This window comes from Pollicipes pollicipes, unplaced genomic scaffold (genome assembly GCF_011947565.3).
Source record: "Pollicipes pollicipes isolate AB1234 unplaced genomic scaffold, Ppol_2.1 Scaffold_4740;HRSCAF=5597_pilon_pilon_pilon, whole genome shotgun sequence".
In the NCBI taxonomy this organism is placed as follows: Eukaryota; Metazoa; Arthropoda; class Thecostraca; order Pollicipedomorpha; family Pollicipedidae; genus Pollicipes; species Pollicipes pollicipes.
In genome coordinates, this window is record NW_023596545.1 from 38,337,351 (window position 1) to 38,357,772 (window position 20,422).

At 51.4% G+C, this 20,422-nt stretch overlaps 3 protein-coding genes across 5 annotated transcripts; all 3 read right to left on the reverse strand.

Moving 5' to 3' along the window:
- Positions 1 to 5,041: 5,041 nt before the first annotated feature.
- On the reverse strand, positions 5,042 to 10,747 carry DENR (density-regulated protein). Of its 3 annotated transcripts, none has more exons than XM_037221760.1 (6): positions 10,668 to 10,747; positions 9,536 to 9,635; positions 8,391 to 8,478; positions 7,643 to 7,810; positions 7,008 to 7,150; positions 5,042 to 5,169 (listed from the first exon to the last, which is right to left on the reverse strand). In XM_037221760.1, the coding sequence occupies exons 2-6, from the start codon at positions 9,626 to 9,628 to the stop codon at positions 5,125 to 5,127; spliced, it is 537 nt and encodes a 178-aa protein (XP_037077655.1). In that variant the 5' UTR covers positions 9,629 to 9,635; positions 10,668 to 10,747; the 3' UTR covers positions 5,042 to 5,124. The 3 variants fall into 3 exon arrangements, with proteins under 3 accessions (XP_037077655.1, XP_037077654.1, XP_037077656.1); XM_037221759.1 differs by having other exon boundaries at positions 10,635 to 10,739; XM_037221761.1 differs by having other exon boundaries at positions 10,648 to 10,716.
- A 1,411-nt stretch (positions 10,748 to 12,158) lies between these two features.
- CREG (Cellular Repressor of E1A-stimulated Genes) lies at positions 12,159 to 14,667 on the reverse strand. The gene has a single exon (XM_037221833.1). It carries the CDS (start codon positions 14,024 to 14,026, stop codon positions 13,118 to 13,120), a length of 909 nt encoding a protein of 302 aa, XP_037077728.1. The 5' UTR covers positions 14,027 to 14,667; the 3' UTR covers positions 12,159 to 13,117.
- Positions 14,668 to 15,812: 1,145 nt separating this feature from the next.
- LOC119098338 (putative 28S rRNA (cytosine(4447)-C(5))-methyltransferase) lies at positions 15,813 to 19,891 on the reverse strand. Its single transcript, XM_037221260.1, is given in 5 exon segments — positions 15,813 to 16,688; positions 16,690 to 17,016; positions 17,018 to 17,655; positions 17,658 to 18,249; positions 19,749 to 19,891. Coding segments are annotated over 4 exon segments (2,169 nt in total). The 5' UTR covers positions 17,986 to 18,249; positions 19,749 to 19,891.
- Between the last annotated feature and the right edge of the window lie 531 nt (positions 19,892 to 20,422).

Here is a 20,422-nt window from a genome sequence, read left to right on the forward strand (position 1 = left end):
GATGACAGCAGGGGAGCGAAGCGTGTCAGCTGCCTGCCTAGCGGATCTAATCGGGAATACCGTACTGGCAGCTAATGAAGGTCTCCTCACGGATCGGGCAAACCCAGCATCAACCGAAACGCATACGGATGTCTACCGGTTGTTGTATGGATACCGGTAGTCATATGCGAGTCTCGGCGGACACGCGACTCAAAGTCGCGGCCACCGGCATCATAAGTCAAGAAATTCTGTGCTCGAAGAGTCACTGAAAAGCCAGGCGGTCTATCACATCACAGCCGCGAGCCCGCGGTCCGCTGGCGACTGCGAGTGATCGGAACTGGGCCGTGAAGGCGTCGCCGGACGAAATCTGGGCCGTGAAGGCCCCTGCCAGTGACGTCAGGCCGGGCGACGCCTGCTGCTCAGCCTCCTCCCAGGGACGGCGGCGGCCGGTAACGGCCCCGCCAGCCGTCACGCACCATATGACGCCCGGTACGGACGGCGCCGGCGCAGCGGGGCCATCGTCTTCCGATCCTCAGCCACGGCGCGCGTGCGAATGCGACCAGCGAACGGGCTCGCTCAGACGACTGCGGTGGTCTGGGCTGCGATCGGAGCCAGACATAATGACGTCACTCGGGCGTGTCGGCGCTCAGATCGGTGTACCTGTCTGCGGTAGGGTTGATTTACACTGTACGATGGCAGGTCCAGAGGAGAGTAGGGACAACCCATTGGAACTCACTGGAGCATGCACGGTGGCAAAAGCCAGAGAACTTAACTGGCAGACATCATAATAAGGCACGAAGTGGGACAGAAGAGGAAGTCACGAAATCCTTCTTTCGGCTGGAGCTTTGCCTAGCGTCGAGTGGCGAGAGAGCATAAAACTCCCGCGGAACGAGTGTATGTAGGGTAACAAAACCAGAAGGCTCCAGCTGGCTGCGCAATTGAAAAAAAAAATGTTCCCCTTGCTCTTAATCCCGACGGACATTTCTCCTATTACCAGCTGTCGGTGTTGCGCCTCCCACACTTAATCACACCCGCCACCCGTCCCGTTTTCGGTGGCCCATGCCACACATCTTTCCCGTTACCCCATCTGGCATAGGTCTCGTTTCCGGTGGTCCATGCCACACCTCCTTTACGTTACCCCGTATGGCACAAGTCTCATCACTGGTGGCTCACACCACACCTTCCTTGCTTGAAGGGAGCATTCCACATTTGTATGGGGTTTTGATCTGAAATGGCCGCCTTGAAGACCTTTCGGTGCTATTCACAACACCGCCCTGTTAACGAGGCCACCCAGGCATCTATGACGCCATAACAACGTCCGTCAAGAGCTGCCTTCCATTGACCATGTGGCGAAGAAGCCAATAAAAATATAATTATTGAGTCGTTCACCCTTGCGTTCGTGAGTACAATGTCCAGGTATAACGGCCGTCAATTGACGATCGATGTTGCGCAAGGTACGGTGACTAAACCAAGCGATGATGTTTTAAGGATGTCATTTACTTAATAGTGAGCTTTTGACGTCCAGAGCAGTCTTTTGCACTTAAAAACATCCTTATAGTTACAAGTGAACTTATTTCAACATATCTGATGCTTGCTTCAACATCTTCAATTGTGGAACACTCCCTGTACAGGATGTCCCACATTTGAACATATCGAATCAAGCATGACATGGGATGAAATCAGCTTCATTTCTCATGGTGTATATAAGCTTCTTAATACGTCATCGTTTGATTACGTCATGCAACGTTTGCATGACGTCGGAGTCGCTGCCTGATAGTCGTGTCAGAATGACCACTGTGGCAAACGGGCTGGCTGACTCCCTTGTAGTACTTCCTTCATCCTATCGAGAGGTGACGCGCGTGGTCACGCGTGTTCGCAAAACCCTGACATCGTAATGTGCGCGGGTGATCGCCATTTCTCATGGTGTTTTCGTGCATTTTTCCGTGATTGTACATTGTTGCCTTGCATGCACATAATCGGTTATGGCGCTATTCTAAATAAATTTGATTCTCAGTCTTACTTAACTCATAACTCATACCACTGCCAAGATTCCTGAACAATATACCACAAAACGTGATCTGCGCTCGTGTTCTGCACTCAGCGCGTCCCAGTAGTCGAATGCCACCCGATGGCCGTTGATGCCATGATTCGTGATGATGTACGTCACACAAGGGTTATATAGTGGTCATAGTTGTTCTTGGCTGAAGTGACTAATGGGATCCCGGTATCTGAGTAATAGTCTGCACGAAACATCCTGCACAGATTCGCGGGCGTCGAATTTAAGAATAAGAACGTTTTTCAGCCAGGGCTATAAACTGCACCGAATAATTTTCAAAATGGTTACCTCGACTCAGGACCGCCAGACAAATTTTAAACACTTCCCTTTATCTTGTTTCTGACCTAAACGCCTGTGAAGATGTGCAACTATTACGGGAATACTATGTGGAACACTTCCTTTAAACCAGTTTCTGAACCATACGACCCCGCAGATATGCAGACATTTCGGGAAGACTATTTCAAGGTCACCCAGACATCCATGACGTCATAATAATCGTTATTAGAATCCGGTCATCCATCACTCATGTAACGATCAAGGCCAAGAAAAATATAGTTGTCAAGTCGTTCATATCTGGCGTTCATAAGCACGATTTTCAGATATAACGACCGTCAGCTGAATCTCAATTAATGTGCAAGGTACGATGACGAGATAAAAAGTGACGTGTTGCGGAACATATCTATCAAACAGAGAAATTGTGTTGTCTAGAGCAGTCTTTTTTGTTTAAAAGTGTAACAATAGTTATGAGTGAGATCAGTTCATCATATCTGATGCTTGCTTTGATATCTTCAAATTTGGAACACTCCCTTCAACCCCATCTGGCACGGGTCCCGTTACTGGTACGATCACGGTGGTCCGTACCGCACCTCCCTCACTTTAACCCCATCTAGCCCTGGTCCCGTTACCAGTGGTTTACACCGCGCTTCACTCCCTCGACCCGTCCACCCCAGTCCCGTTATCCAGTCGTAACACCGCAAATGAGAAGGTACAACAATGAACCCAAGCATTCAGGAGGTTGGACCGCGTGAGTGAACAGACGATATTCGCCGCCGGGCGCGCAGGCACTGTCCGCTTACTGAGCATGGCACGGCCGAGGCCTGGCCTAGTCACACCCCGTCCTCGTCCTCGTCCTCGAGACCTGCAGCTCGCCACACATCGGCAGGGGGTTTGCGAGCATTTTGAATTGGATTTGGCCATGTCCCGACACCGGCTTTACGTTGTCTCGTACTAGAGGACCGCCGCGGGCCCCTGCAGCTTCCGTCCCCGTGGCTGAGAGCCGAGCACGAGAACCAGGGCTAGATCGAATGGCTGGACTCAACAGCATGTACTCAACCTTCGTTCGTTACCCGTCATCGGAATGTCGATCAAACTATCCGATCAACACCACGAAACGTCCGAGGGCCTCATGCTACTTTTTTACCATATCAGCATGAAGAGCGTTCTGACTGGCATTAATAGCGCAAACCCCAACATCCGATCACACTACAGGCGCCTTGAGAAAACAAAAGCATTGTAAGCAATGCTCAATGAGGCCCGCACATGGTTTTACGATAAACTTCTCATTTTTCCTAGCCCCATCTGAAAACTCTCCTGGGCGTTTCCCTGAAAATGGTTCCGATCCCCCGTCTCTAGCCCTTTCCCATCTGAATCTCTCTCTCTCTCTCTCTCTCTCTCTCTCTCTCTCTCTCTCTCTCTCCCTCTCTCTCCCTCTCCTCTCTCTCTCTCTCTCTCTCTCTCTCTCTCTCTCTCTCTCTCTCTCTCTCTCCTACAGCGCACATCAGTCCCGTTGTTCCTGCGCGGCCGACATGGGCTTGGCGCTGTTCATCTCCGGCTGTGGGTCGCGCGCCGCCCCCGCAGGACCCCCGCCGAATCCGTGAACTGGGTCAGTCGACCAGACACGGGTGAACAACAGGGTAGACGACTCTTGCTCGGTCATATCTCACCGTAAACCTTAGGTGGGCGCGGCCTTTGTGTGCTGGTGTACGCTACAAACCCGACAGTGTCGGACGCAATTTGGGTGACACTGTGTCACGGTTTGCAGAGAAGACGAGGCCCTTCTCACATTTCAGATTTGTTGTGGACATGGCGTTCTGCGTATGTGGGGTATTACATAGGTTACAGGTATATCATCTCCGCGCTAGCGGCAGGAACTCAATGTCGTGGCATTCCAAAGCACGCATTTGAGAAATGCTATATACATCTAACGCTGATTTTTAACACACGTTCTGTTAGCCTCAATAGGTGTAAAGCTGTACACAGCGGCACGTTGATCGCACTCCCCACTACATGCCTGTTTTTTCGGTCACAAACAGCGATGTCCACATGCGTCACGCTCCCTCGAGCACTCCAGTATGGCTCGCGTGCCCGTGCCGTCGGCACAACCAGTTCCGCTCCATCATCCGGCTCTGTGCCGGGGAGGCCGGCGGGTTTCCCCGCTCCCCTGACCGGTCGGTACAATCAGCACCTGTCGGTCAGCCGACTCTGCACCGCGGCGGCCGGCCGGTGTCCCCTTTCCCCTGATCGGACGGCACGGCGCCACACGCCCCGCGAGCACAGCCCTGCCCCGCTTGCCTCGGCTCGAGCGGCCGGATTCGACCGGGGCCCGATAGCACGGCCCGACTGGAAACTTGGAGCGTGCGCAACGAATGTCCAGCATGTTATGTAATGTTCCGGGCCACACGGGTCACCGTACGGCAGCGTTCACGGCTGCCCAACGACGTCAGCTGCGCCGGGCCAGCGGCTTTTGTATCCCTTACAAGATTCCGGCCGTCCAGACTTTCGCTGGAACTCCTCTCCAGCAGCCCGGGACGGCATGTCGTGAAGTTGCCTCCACCAAAGCCTCGCAAAGCCTAGCTCAAACAGGGCAAACAAGGCCATCCTCAACGAAGAACATTGCCATAAGTGAGAGCATCTGAATTCAAGCCCATGGCGAGCGATAACGCAGCCAGTGGCGTGCAGTCTCCACATCGCAGATATAGTCACAGACACATACTGTGACACATGATGTGTGAGCCTTAATTTATTGTTGTGGCTGCCGAACAAGGCATATTGGGCACCTCATCCACATCACAGAAGCGTAGGGAACTGCTTCACCGCTTCTGATCGCCCAGGTCATCGATGAGATCTTCATCAATCTGAAAAGGAAAACGCACCGTTTGTATAGCTTGCACAACACAATCTTTGATATTGTCTATGTTTCCAACACCGACGAAGAGTGCAGTGCGTGAGGGCTAATTCCGCGTTTTTTGCCGCCAGCTACATTGCTGACAGTGTCGCGTTCTTAGTAGCGGGAGTAAAACACGCGAAAATCCTCGAGCAAACTGAGATCTAGTTGAAAGAATCAGACGCTGCTTTTTACATGGCAATGTTTGTTCCGGCGTAACTCATAACTAGCAGGCAAAATTATCATGAAATACTGGTGGGCCTAGTTCGGTCGTCACTCAAACACCCTACAAGCTTTTTCGGTTCGGTACGACATTTCAGACATATAAATATCAGGATAACTCGGTTTAGCAGGCTGAAAATCCCGATATTTCAGCCCGTTCGGGTCATTTGGGCGCTGTCAAATTCCTGGTCAGGGACGGAGTGGAATGATCTCGCAGGTAGCGAGCACAGTTCAAATACCTTGCCCCGCAGGGCAGCCCGCCGTATTGTGGGCTGTATGGGCTGTGGGCCGCCCAATTCTCCCTGCAGGACAGGGAGAATGGGAGGGCCGCCCTTTAGCGGCGGCTACAGCGGCGGTACGGCCCCGGAACTGCCCGGGGCAAGGTGCGCTGCAAGATCTTGCGAGGTGGGAACGGAAGGTGCGACATGGCTGCCTGCTTATTTGGGTTTTAGGCGCTTCGTTCATTGTTGCCGTATGTTCGACCAAATTAATACAATTTTATTAGAAGTTCGCAACATTATGTTCCGTCGGAAAACCCAGACCCCGCCTTCCAGTACGACAGAAAAGCATAAACAACCCCCAAGTGGCACGGACCCATGGGTTTACGGTAAGCGCGTCAATTTTTGTAACTGATTGGGAGCGCCGAAATGAAACCCCGACGGCTAACTTTCCTTCAAAAGATTGGTTGTCTTTCAGCGACAACCAACGATCCACCGGTTTTGAGCCAGTCAACCATGCATCTGAACCAAGCAGCCCGATCAGTTGACCTTGAACTGGATACTTAATATGCACGAATACACCGAGTACAAAACGCCCAGCCAACGGAACGGCGTCCGATCCGTGGGAACGCCAGCAATCAAATGGGAAACGGCCAACGCCACTTTGTGATAGCCGGTCTCGAACTCAAACCACGGCCTATGAGCACGGACGATAGTGTCAGGAAGCAGGCGCCTGGACCAATCAGCTGGTGGGACAGCATCCCGGGGATTCTTATCGCATTTTTCCAAACTTCAGTCACAATTATTAACGTGCATTCACAACTCTTTAATTTTCTAGATCACAAAGGCCAGGCCTAGCCACCCCCGCTACCAGCCAGCGTCCCAAAATGCGTTCTGAATGCTTCACTGATATAAAGAATTGAGCATTAATCCGTGAAACACCTTCACCGCGCAGCAGCCAGAGAGAGAGAAAAAAAAACACGGTAGCCGCACTGTGGCCTCCCTGCTGTATGCGACCGAAACCTAAGCACACAAATACAGCCATGGGCTATCGTGCACACCCGGCAGCGTGCACATCACCTGAGCGTACACTTCTTCTTTTTGGGGGGGGGGGGCAAACACACTGCCTGGGCCATTGTCAGCAGTGATTACATCAGCTCCCTGAGACCATGGCACAATCAGGACTCGACCCTCCCCCCCCCCCCCCCCTGCCACCCCCACCCACCGCCCCACCCCCCACGGACGCCGAGGGCGCTGACCGCTCGGCCAGTTGCGCGCCCTGCTTCAGCTCTCCGTCTCACAGTCGCTGCAACTAGCCGAGCATCAGCGGTGCAGGAGATCAGCACGCTGCGCACGCGGTGGGCCTCACCTCCTCCCACTTGTCGGGCAGGATGTCAAACAGGTCGTCCTTAACGTCACCCTGTACCACGATCTCGTCACCGTTGCCCGTCACCGACGAGCCGCACGAGAACTTGTTGGCGAAAAACTTAGAGGCCACCTTCAGGTCTATGCCTGAAATACAGAGCAGACGGCACGTGCCACGAGACTTTCCAAGACCAAGTGTTCGCTAACACGGATACCACTTTTCGTTGAATGCAGCGCCAATATGCCGTGTGCTGTCGGGAAGACCTTGAGAACACTTGGAACAGCAGATCCTACCCAAGCATCCTTATGATATGTCGAAAAACGCAGTCGTGCATAGATCCGACGGCATAGACACAGATACGACGTAAACGAACATGCCTCCAACCTTACAGAGCTGGTGACTGGCTTACGCTACAATTGTGCCATGGAAATGATAAAACATAGTCTGGAACTGATTTCCCTGCTCCCCGAACGTTGCGGAATGGCCACATTCCTTCTTGGCGGTAAACGTACAGTGACAACCAAACATGCATCTTACAATACCACACTCAGCTTAATTCAACGTATTCATCTGCACGCGAAAAAGGGAGACTTAAAAACGTCAAACCAAAAAAAAAAAAACAGCCTCGTGAAGCTTACCAAACGTGCTGAGTCCGGTGATGACGGTCACAGACTTCCTTTTCCCCCGTGGTGCGCGCGATAGGCAGATCTTTTTCTCGACTTCTTCCTTCTTCTTAGCTCTCATCATTCCTTTCCCGCCCCTCTTCTGGCGTTTTTTCTCGTCATCTCCGTCATCTTTGCCGTCATCTTGGGACAGGGGAGAACAACGTGAGAGCATGCACTAAGTAACACCATAGGGATTGAGGCTCACCAAATTATTGCTTTCGGTTGAAGAGATAGGGCCCAGCAAGTTTCCCACAGCGATCAGACCTCATCACTGCGAGGAACACTTTGAACCCCAACACAGCCCGAACATCTGACATACTGTTTGCTTGAAACTTTGCTTCCGGCGTTATGGCCGAGATTCTACCGAATAAAAGTGATTGGAGTCGCGGCGGAGGCAGCAGCGCGATGGAAACTATCTCAAACCGCAAACGTGGTGTAACTTTTCGTATTTCCTCGCTGTCAGACACGGAAAACAGGACTCAAGGCACATTCCGTTTTGGCGTGCTCTGTACTATGGTAAATACCGATGAAGGTGAAACATTTCCTCTATACAAACACTATTTATACATGCAAAGTTTGCTGGTATTGGTAGCTTTTTGTGTTCTAAACATGTTAAAAAACCAACTGATGTGTTTGAGGTCACATGGTGAGTCGCTTGGCTCCGTAGTGAACATCGTGTACAGGTGAAACACGGCCTTAGAGCACTGTACCAGTGACTCACTCAGCTTTAGCATTTTGTCAAATTCATCTGGCAGATTCTGCTCAAGCCATTCTTTGCATTTCTCATATTGTGGGTAGAACTCGCAGTACTGAAAGACAGACAAAAACATACATTAGATGTTATGCAGAGGATATTGTGAAAAAATGTTGATTTAGTTTAGATCATTTAGTTTAAACTATACCTGAAGTCAAGCACAGGTCTGTTTATGTTTACTTGTCACAGCTTCGCAGCTGATATTCTACCAGCCATGCATTGAAAGCCAGCTTGCATCAAATTGATCTTTGATAGATATAGTAAACTGTATTGCTCTTTTCTCATATTACCATTGCCCTGCCCAATTTCTTATTTCTGTGAATAACAAGGATCACAAGCATCTATTACATGTTATCAGCAACCTCACTTTCAGTAAAAAATGTGAGTAGGAATGGGGGGAAAAAGATGAGAGGGCAAGAAGAGCCATGACACTATATTGTTCTTGATTGGAGTTTTAGGGTGTGCTGCATGACACTTAATGTTTTTTTTTAAGTTTAAGCTTGTGACAACATCAAAATGCTTTGAATTGCATGTTTAGCCATTTCCCTTTTTGAGACATTTGTATCACCTGTTATTGCATGACAAGAGTCATTGTTCAGAAAAATATTGTGTATCATATATGAATATATTATGGCCTACTGAATGCTTGAATCTGACACTTCCAGACACTTTTTTAAGCAAACCCTTGTACTAAATTCTTGTATTTGATTTATCCACTATTTGATGCAAACCCTTGTGTTAAACAAGTTTTAAAGTAATACCATCACCAAAAAAGGGAGAGTGCAGTTTGGTTTCACAGCAGTTTGAAAACTACATGCATAATATCCCAGATGCAAAGGTACATCAGTGATGCAGGATATCAACAAGACCCTGCATATTCCAAATGGAGGGACAAAATTGTGAATAGTCATGCAGCATGTGGGCTGTCATCAAACCCAGGCTTCTCAAACTTGGATGCATGCCAAATCATCTTGCAGCACCACCCACCATGTTACTCTCCACAATTTAAGAGCTTTGTGACAAATGACAAATCCCATGCACAGGCAGTGCCTAAGTGAACCTGAATCTTTCCAGCCCACAGCTATGGTCATCTGAGTAAATGTCTACAGTACCTCCAGTGGCATGCTGCAGTTTCCACAGTAGTGGAGGGTAAGAGGGTATTCCACTCCATCCTGTGGGCCTGACGGCAGGTCAACTTCAGCCATGTCCAACCTGAAACACAATCATTGTAGCTTCAGAGCAGAAGCCCATTCAAGACAACACCAGTTAGGATGAGCAGGACCTGTGTCAGCGCATCACAGGCTGCATAATGGCAGCAGACAAAGCATTGTATGGTTTGATCACCAGAGTAACAACCATATACCAGTACAGAATGTCTTGCAATTGGTCCATACAAGAGAGCAAATGAGATCCACCTCTCCCAGTACTTTGTGTTGCCAAAACTCAGGGTGGCACATGGCTTTGTGATGTCCACATGGGTGTGGTAGGCATGAATCAATAGTCCAGTTTGGGAGCTTTTGTAGGGAAGCTGATCAGATGTTTGGGACAGCCTCTTTACTGGATACCTGAGGCTGCACCAAAGCCCTTATGAGCTCTCAATGAAACCTGACATAGCTTTCAGACTGGCCAGTGGGGGCATCTACCCAATGCCACAACTCAGGTTATGTTATTAGAAACCCAGAATATTTCTCCTTCTATGCATCTAGTGTATATATGTGCATATCTCATCTGGCATGATGCAGAAAAATATTTGTTTTGTAAGCTTATAGCAATATCATAAGTCCAAGGCCCCAATCCCCAGTCAGCAAAAAAAGCATCTGCTGTGCCAGATACACAACATCTGGGCACTGGACTTCACATTTGTGTGCACTGGCCTGACTGAGGCCTGGCTCTTCACAACACCATAATTCCCTGACACATGGACTATCTAAGCACAAAATTAATGGTGACCATGGACCCAGCTCTGAGCAATCTGATTTAGTGCACACATGTTAAATTTTTGCCATGGTGTTGCTGATATGTCAGGCAATGTTTGGTGTAACATGTGCTTATTCATTCAGTTTTGCAATTGTTGAGAAGCCCTGAACCTGGACCAAACCCTTCTTTGCATTTTTGACCAATCGAAACGCGTCTGATGCATCTGGATGCCGTACTTAAAACTAAGAAATGAGCACCTCACATCCCAGGCACAATAAGTATGATATTACTTACCACTGTATATTATCTTATGTCAATAATACGTACTTTAATGAACCCCAACTGATCCACACAACTCTTCCAAGCTGGTCGAGACCAAGGCCCTAGGGTAGAGACAGCGCGGCCTTGCTTCTGGTCTTTGGTGATTGTATGTCCTGCGTCGCGTTACCTGTCAAACATTAATTGACTGCTATAATCCAACATCCACGATTTGTGTTTTTCATGGGCCCGCCTATATTCTTCTAGCCAATAATTCAGTCAGTGTAAGTATGCATGAATACTTACAAGACATAGCTGCTAAGCAGATGCAGCAACGGTAGCGGTAACAGGATTGTATCATTTGCTTTGCATTGCAGTGCAGAGTCTGAATTATGGATCATTTTTGGACGCGCTCGGCCGAGGGAAAATTATCCAACGAATGATTATCTCTCCGATAATCATCCGCGGAGATTGTGCATTTACATATGGCCGGCCCCAAAAATCATTCCCCACGTTAGTCTCCCATGTGCCATCCAAAGCCAACGGTCAGAGCTATGCATAATGAAAACAGATTTTCCGTCCTGACCATGCTCTGAAAATTATCCAGGATTCACCCTCGCTACGGAAAACGATCTGGGATAATTTTCCGTGTCAGCAGTGTCGAACTCCATTCCGGAGAGTTTTCCAACATTCCGGACACTTTGTAGCGGTGGACCCGGGACAGTGTGTCAGCATGTAATGCGAGTGGGGCGATGACTCATGTCTGAGTGAGAACAATCACGGCTCGGGGCGGTGCGTCACGGTGGCGCCCGCCAGTCGCACGCAGATCGTGTTGCGGGTATGAGCCTTGGAAGCAGTATGAGAGGTCCTGCTCGGGCGCGTGTGGTGGGGAGTCTCTCTGTCGGCGTTGTGTGCGACGGTTCGCCGTTGTGTGTGGGGCGATCCAGCCGCGATGTGACCACCGAATAGACACTTTCCGAGATTATCTGCCGGCCGAACGCGTCTTTTGTCTCAATGTATGGTGTCATCTTAACCGAAATCAGCGGCATCTAACACGCATAGGGAATGTATTAAAAAAAACGGCAGCAAACATGAGAACTGGAAGTGGTTCGGAGCAATTCAAAGTGCACCCACTAGTCTGGGGTATTTCAAAATGTGTTGAATATACAAAACACAATTCGTCGCGACCTCGCTGTATTGTAGAGAACACATGTGGGTGTCAGATTCCAGGACACCTTGACCTGACGCGGCAGCCAAGCCGCGGCGTTAAGATGACAACATGCAGGGGATGGAACGGAAGTCGCTGTGTCCTCCACCCATTACCGGTTGAGGTAATGGGAATATGTGTATTTCTACATAAGCATTACCCATATGTTCTTGATTTTGACGTCGACGTGCACATTGGCGGAGCAAACCACTGTCGTCGCAGCTGTTATCGCAGAGCTGCGACAACATGTGCTACATGACGCTCCCGCTCAAAAACGCAGGCTCATTCAAGCACCACCAGAATAGTGCCTGCGTGCACATAAACATAAAAATCTTCCTGCGTTGATAAAGCCATAAAATCCGCTTTCCTTTATTTGTCCCTTTAACGCTGCGTCATTCCCCGGCAACATATTTAACCTGGTGCCGCTGTGTTATGAAGCGGGCATCGCGCCACGCGGTTTACTCCTCCGCGCCAATGCCCCCGGTCCATGGAAGGCCAACGGCAGCGTTCATCACCGAGGATAAATGACATTGCATTCACAGACCAAGCGGAGAATACACAACAGCAGCCTTTTGCTGGAGAGGATATAACTAGGCACTGCATGCAAGAAATAAAACGGACTTCAAGGTTACAATGATAAGGTTCTCTGAGAACTCTGCTAAGAGGTGAAATGGTAAAGGCACAATCAGCACACTTTTTAACGGATGTGCATTTATCCTGACAAACACACTAGTACGCTTCTAAATACGCAAGCAGGGTCATCGATGCAACATGATAGCCACGAGGAAAGTGTCCAATCCAATACTAAACATTTTAATTTGATGGTATTTATATGACGTTAGAATGAGTAACTCCGTCATGTACGCGGCGTTCCACTACTTATTTTGGTAAGGACAGTGTGTTTGCACAAGACAACGGGCTTGGCACATAAACATGATAATTTCTTGTACTATTCAATTCACCGCGTGGCACGCACTAAATTCGCGTCAAAAGTCACCATGACAAATAAATCAGATGCATTTGACAAGAGCCGTCATGCATACACGTCCGTGATTAAACATGCGCCAATTATAATATGCATATGTTTGACATATGCTCAACATTTCTTAAATGGAGAGAAGTTCGCCGTGCAAATTTGACATGCGATGCACGAAGCGACCAGTTCCAGTATGCATCATTCTTGTGCCAGGTTTGCGATGACCACAACGCCGACACTCCATTGGCCGTTACAGCGCTGATGGTCGCCTCACTCAGGATCACCCGACGAATTACGAGACCAGTTGAGACCCGCTTGCTGGGTCCCGGGACCCACTCAGACCCGGTTGACGAGCCGTGGGTCAATCTTGAACGGGTCGGCGGCGAAGTAGTCGACCGTGTTGACCGTCTTAGCGCCGCCGAAGAAGTCCAGCACGATGATGTCCATGATATCCAGCTTGGCGACGAACCAGTTGTGCCCGACCGGCCAGTCGGGCATCTCCGGGTGGCGCGCGAAGAGCGCGTCCCGCGCGAACGTGTACTCGGGCTCGTCCGGGTCCACCTGCAGCACCCGACCGCTGAGGATCACGTGCGCGCACAGCGGATCCTCCGGGTCGTAGTCGTGCTGCTGGCAGAAGGTGGTCTGCGCCAGGCTCATGGTCAGAGAGGCGTTGTTGTTGACGCGCAGGTCCTTGACGGAGATCTCCATGTCAGTGAGGTAGAGATAGGGTACGCCAGTGGAGCGGTAGCGCGTGCCGTCGGCCACCGAGAACACGTTCGCAAACGGCATACCACGCGTCGGCTCCCGACTCGAGATGGTCGCCATGGCCGTCCAGTCGGATACGTGCACCACGTAGCGCGCCATGGCCGCCACCTGCTCGTGCGGGGGCGGCACGATGGCCGGCGCTGCCTCGCCGTCCGAGCCGAGCGCCACCGCCGGTTCGTCCACTATCAGCTCGTTGGCGGCAGGCTCGTCCACCGCCGGCTCGTCGGCCGCGGGCTGCGGGGCGGCGGGCGGGTGTGGCAAGGCTGACGCGGGACCGCGCTCCCTCGCCGGCTCAGCCTGGCTGGCGCGGTGCATGTCGCCCCTTCGGTGAGCCTCGCTGCCGCCGTTCTGGTGGTATCGGGCGTCCGGAGCTTGCTGCTCGCTGTGGCCGTGCCGCTTGTCCGCATGCCTGTCAGTTATGTCTGTTCTCGTTTTTGTTCGTGTGTCTGTCCATGCCGCTGTCTGTGTATCCATTGTCATGCCTCTCTCCGTGTCTGTCCGTGTGTTTTTCCGCGCGTCCGTTGTCCTCCCGGCGTCGGTGCTCCGACCGCCTGCCGTCGTCCTGTCGCCCGCCGTTCCTGCCGTTCTGCCGCCCTCTGTCCGTGCCCTCCTGACCGTCGTGCCGGTCCCCCGCCCCGGCCCGACCTTGTCCCCCGACCGGGGCGTCTGGCTGGCCCCGTCGGTGCGAGTGCTGCCAGCTGCTGCCGCCGTCCCGCTCCGTCAGGTGGCTGAACGTCCGCTCGTTGTGCCAGCCTCTCCGACTCGTCGTGCTGGTGCTGGTGCTGCTGGCGCTGGAACGCCTTCTTCTTGTCGCCGTGCCGATGCTGGTGTCGTTCAGCGGCCGGGGAATGGTGGCGCTCACTGCCGTGCCCCTCCTGCCGCTGGGTGTCCTCGCGATAATCCCGACGCCGGTCTCCAGCGGCGTACGCCGTCCAGGCACAGCACCACCAGCACCACACTCAGCCTCATGGCGCAGCGTCGCCGCGGGCCGCACTGCACCGCACCCCGCGCCGCCCTGCCGTCCTGTGACGCGGCACCCGCCTGTGTCGGGCGGCCGATTACACAGCCTGGCGAGCGAACCGCGCAGCAGCGTCCGGGTAAAAATACTGCCTCCTCCGCCGCCGCAATAGAGGGCGAGGGAAGGGGAGGGGCAGAGCACGGCAGATCTGGCGCGTTGCCCAGCCCGGTGGTCGCTGTGACCCGCGGGCGGACAGGCAGCGCCACCGAGCGGAGGCGAAAGAAAGGCAGAAAGGCAGGTGACCAACGCAAACAAAGCGACTGCGTCCCGGTGGTCGTGAGCAGGCAGCGGAGCTGCTGTTGCGACGTGGCTGCTTCGAAGACCATGGTTCGTCTAGAGCGTTGTGGAAACGAATGAGAGGCTTTCGGCCCTAATGAAAGACGCTACTACGCGTACACGTCCGGATATGTGCATCTTTTCATCGACAGCTTTTCAGGCATATGGCTATTCACGCATCTTGTCGCACATGTCACAGACCACCACCTTAACCCGTGAAAGGCAGCGTCGCACAGTTGGAACGAGAACACTGGAACGTTGTCTGGACTTCAGCAGCAGCCGGCATACGCCGCGGAGCGGTCACGGACAAACGGTAATATTTTTAGAACGTCCATAGCCGAAACGCACGCGGTCCCCGCCGTCCCCCTCAGAGGAAGTGACTCGCTGGTGCACAAAGTTCCGGGACGTTTGAGGCCAAAAACGTGCTGTCCTTGGGACGACAGAAAGCAAGATACCGAAGACATCGGAATATTTTAAAACAGTCGGCGCTGAAGCACAGCTTGGTAAACAGCCCGAGCTATCAGGAATGAAGAGGCAAACAGCATAAAAGCCACATGCATTTGGTATGTAACCTCTTACCTGTTCGCCGCAGCACACGTGAGGCTGCGATTGGCAATCATTTACAAAACTCGCCTAAGACGGTGACGCTGACGATACCATCTCCTTGGCTTTGTCTACAGCTACCCCCCCCCCCCCCCCCCTCCCGGCACGCTGGCGGTCCCGCCCAGTGATCGGAGTTTATCTCTCACTATCCGGCGATAGCAAAAGCGAGATGAAACAGGGTACCATACGGCGCCTAACTTTAGTTCGCGTGAGACAGGTAACAAAACAAAAATCCCTTCAATGCCGCGATATTGTTTCTTTTTCTAGTCGTCTCTTGCGTGGCTCCCCAGCTGAGTATGGGACGTGTAACAGTTAGTTTCCTTGTCTCAAGTAGGTCACAGTCCTCGTTCTTTCCTCGGCACGGGTGTCCTAGTGCCAAAGGCTGATCCATTCTGGGTCACTTTTATTGGTCCATCTCACTGCACCGAAAAAAAAAACTTTTGCTGTTGAGGAAATAGCTGATGTCAGCACTACAACATCGAAATGAGTACGTAACATGACACGCATGCGTATGACAGGTGGACATAAACGACATGTTTGCGTGCGCCTATGACCTAAACAAGAGCTCTTCAACCGAAGGGCTCCTTCAATCCAGCATTCAGCAAGCACCAGCGTCAGGCCACCCTGCATAGGCCACGAGCCCGAGCAGTGGTTTACCAACCAACAAGAGCTCCCCCTCACAGCTATGGCGCGTTCAGAGATACCACCTCGACAGCGTCCCGCCGTCGACAAACCCCCGAATGATGCAACACCGACCCCACCAGCATTACACAGTTCGTCACAAACAATCCTAAGACTTCCCGAACTTCTTTTTCTTTTTCTGATGCTGCACCTTCGGACTTGCCGACCCGGTCCACTTCTTCCCCTTCGGCGACCGCTTTTGAATCCCCCTTTTTCGCGCCAGGCGAGTGCTGCTGTTTTGTCTTCTTTCGGGGCTTTTCCCTGGCAGATGGCGACACACCGGGACTCTTCCATGTCGTCGAAGCCCTCGTCGCTGTCAGGCTCGGCCTTGCGCTTCTTGGCCGGCGGCGCAGGCTCCTCTGGCGCCGGCTCCGTCCCCGGAATGGTGTTGGAGAACTTCTTCAGCTTGGCCACGAAGAAGCCGTCCATGTTGTGCGTGTGCGGATAGAAGCGACGCGTGTGCGACATGCTCGGGTGAAACCGCTTCGCCTTGAACTTGACGTAGCCCTCCTTGCCGACCGTCAGGCCGGTGGGCACGACCTTAACGTTGCGCTTGTTGAGCGCAGTACTCGATGACCGCCTCGTTCTCCTCAACCAATATGGAACAGGTGGAGTACGTGACGTAGCCGCCGGTAGCCGACTTGGCGTTGACGCAGTCGATGGCCGCCAGCAGCAGCTGGCGCTGCAGCTGCGCGCACCGCTGGATGTCCTTCTCGTCCTTGCACGTCTTCACGGCCGGGTCCTTGGCGACGACGCCCGTGCCCGAGCAGGGCGCGTCCAGCAGCGCCCGGTCGAAGCCCGAGCGCACCTTGGGCAGCTCGCGACCGTCCACGCACGAGATGACGGCGTTGGTCACGCCCATCCGGTGCAGGTTGCCCACCACGGCCTTGATAGCGCTCGGAGTTCGAGTCGTTGGCGTATATCATACCGGTGTTCTTCATGAGTGCGCCGATGTAGGTGGTCTTGCCGCCGGGCGCCGCGCACATGTCGAGCACAGTCTCGCCGTCCTGCGGCGCCAGCGCCAGCACGGGCATCATACTGGAGGCGCCCTGCAGCATGTAGTGTCCGGCCAGGTACTCGGGCGTGGCGCCGATCGGCACCTGCGAGCTGTACACCACCAGGCCCACCTTGGACCAGGGCCCGATCGGGTCCAGGTTGACGCCGCGGTCGATCAGGCTGGGCGCCAGGTCGCGGCGCCGCGCCTTCAATGTGTTGGTGCGGATTGTCACCGGCCGCTGGATCTCGTTCGCCTCGAGCGCGTCCAGCAGCTCCGACACGTGGAACAGATCCATCAGGTGCTGCATCAGGAACTCGTTGTAGCTGTAGTAGAGGCACAGGTCTTTCCGCAGCTGCTGGACGTACTCCTGGCGCGAGCGGTCCGCCTGCCGCCGGCTGGCGAAGTCGCTGAGCACGTGCACGATGTCGTGGATGCGTGTCTTCAGAGTCTGAAGGTCTGCCGGCAGGCTCGCTTCGCGCTCCTGATCCTCAGCTGATGGCAAAACAAACTTGTCCTCTTCAGCGATGTTGATCTAACCGAGCTGTCCAGCTCAGCCTGCGCCAGACGCTTCTCCTTCGCCTCCTCCTTCAGCAGACGCTTGGCCGCCCGCTCGACCGGCAGCAAGCCGGCCTCGTCCTCACTCTCATCGTCGTCACTGCTCCCTTCCTCGTCCGGCGAATCGCCATCATCAGAGGCGTCCTCACCGAAGTCGTCCCCCATCGCACCATCTGACTCACCCGAGTCATCCGAGTCCATTAGGGATACCTTCTTCGGCTTCAGCCACTCATCATTTTCATCTGTGAAGGGCTGGGGTTCTGCTTCTATATCTTCATTTTCGGAAGAATTTTCGTCCGTCATCTTCATCCTCTTCACTGTCTGGGAGCACTTTGGTAGTTCTTTGTAGCTTTGGTCTTAGCAGAACCATAGGACTTCTCATTCACCCTGTTCAACTTTTTAGGAGCAACTGACACCTTGTTTATTTTTTTCTTCATCTTGTTCTTTGCTTTGAATCAACAGGAGCCAGCTGATGCTTAGGCTTCAGCTTTGGACGTCTTCCAGATGTAGCAAGCTCACTGAACTTGGCTTTTCTGCCCATTGTGATTAGTTGTTTTGGCTTGTGTCACAATTCTGGAAGAAAGTCATAATTCATACAGAATGCAGGCATACAACATGTACTTGTGTATGTAACACTATGACACTTGGTATTTTAAAGCCACTCACCACCTTGCTGGAGGTGGATGATAATCTACAAGCACACAAAACATGTTATCACCACCTGTCCACAATGTCATTCACCAGAAATCACCTACTTTTTAGTGATTTGTAACTTGTGCTGGATGTGCCAAGGTGTGCATGGCCTTGTGATCTTGTCACTTGCATTGCTATTCAGAATTTTCGTCAGTTTTTTTATGGAATTATTTGTAACCTGACTTGACAATGGTGTTAGTTATACTATCCAAGGCCTTGTATGCCACATGTGTGATCAACTTTAACCCTTTTGTAAAATGTGTCAGATTTGGTTTGAAGGGCTTGAAACCATCTTCATGCCTTCAGAGTCAATGTCTCAAATGCCCTTGTTTTTAAGAGTCACCATGAAGGAGGTGATTGACTGGATGTGACAGCACACAAATCAGTGAATGAGTGAAAACCAAGGGCAGGTGGACTGGTGTGAGTGGTGGATATTCATGCTGCTGGGTACAGGATAATCTAGCTGCTGGCTGCAGTTTAGATAATGTGTGCTTCACATGTAGCAGCATCTAAAATAGTCAAAAAACAATAAGTTGCTGTAAAGGTCTGTAGCTGGGGATACTTCACTAAATGGAATGGAGTTGGGCTGAAGATTCTGGAGAGGCTGGATGTTGCCTGCATTAAGTTAACAATTATTAGATCTAAGGTTCTAGCCTGACATTTTGGGTACACTGAGGACTGCTTGTAGTTACAATTTAAAAGGAGCAGTGGAAATTATAGGGCTCAGTAGGCAAAGGAAACATGAAGCAAAAGGATAGATGCAGCAAGGAGAGGGAAATGGTGGGCCAAAGCATTTTTATCACAATAAGTTCATTTATTGCAGCAATTCTAAGGCTTAAGTTTGGCTGGTGCACTGGTGCAGAACCCTGCCAGCTCATGTCATAATCTAGCACCAGCCAATTTTGAAGTGAGTCCCTCATAAAATCATCAAGAATACCAATGTGTCATGCAAAGATACGTAGTAAGAGATAGACGTACACATTCTGAAAGAATTCAAGCAAGCCACTTCATCTTAATTTCATGAAAAACACTTATAACCTGCCCAAATCCTTCCTAGCTTTACAAACAGCAAATGTCACTCCCTTACACCCTTACCAGTTCATTAAAAGCCATACTGGAACATGGGGCACACTTTAAAGAGATGCTGCATGTGTTCATCATACTCCAGGTGCAGAATCACAGCCTAAGGATCACAATGAATGGGGTGACCACATAGCTTTCATAGACATCACAGAAAGCAGGTCAGCAAGCTTTTCAGAATATCCCAACACCATCGGCCCACAAACTAAACAAATGACATAATTCCTGATTGATTGATTGATCAATCCCGACTAATACCCTGCACGTCGACATTTCAATGTATAATCTCCCGATCTTACAGCTCGTGAAGAAGTTCCGGTCCAGTTGACGCCTTAAACGTCACCTGTTTCTCGTGTAATACGTGTCATGGCGCTAGCAAATAACCAAAGTAGTTGACGCTCACACGGAAAACCACGACACAAGGCGCAACAGTGCTGTCTAAGAAATTACCCAAGCATAACAACCATAATACGCTTGTAACTCACCTACCCCCAAGATCCAACGCCGCGCACACCTCGTGGTTTATTTTTGTCGACAGAGCGCCGCGTACGTATTGGTGTCGAAACGGAATCAGAGAAAGGCTGCAAAAGAACGGCAAAGCACGAAATAGGGCTGAGCCCAACAACACCCATTTAAGTGACATAAAGCCTGCTTTGTGGCACGTATAATTTCAATAATTTTCGATGGAATGTAAAACAAAATCCTCCATAATGTAAATAATGCTGTATGTAGATGGGGTACCTGGTGGGCTTCCACAATATGATATTTTTGTGCTGATCATGCTGCTTACTAACATATATATTTTTGTTGTTGCGTGCGATTTCGAATGTATATCACATTGATGCATCTTTTTCTGATTTCGAAGACGAGCATTCAGCTTAAAATACTTCGTTTCCGTGTGTGCTTTTCATTCGGTTCCGTGTTACCCTTGTACACCTGATTTCACTGAAATTGAAAGGCTGTTATTACACTG

Coding starts and splice junctions, on each gene's coding strand:
- DENR (XM_037221760.1), bottom strand. CDS start 9,628: ATGGCTGAAGTTGACCTGCCGTCAGGCCCACAGGATGGAGTGGAATAC. Junction 8,479..9,535: donor ACTGCAGCATGCCACTGGAG/GTACTGTAGACA, acceptor TCTGTCTTTCAG/TACTGCGAGTTCTACCCACA. Junction 7,811..8,390: donor TGACAAAATGCTAAAGCTGA/GTGAGTCACTGG, acceptor CCCTGTCCCAAG/ATGACGGCAAAGATGACGGA.
- CREG (XM_037221833.1), bottom strand. CDS start 14,026: ATGACAATGGATACACAGACAGCGGCATGGACAGACACACGAACAAAA.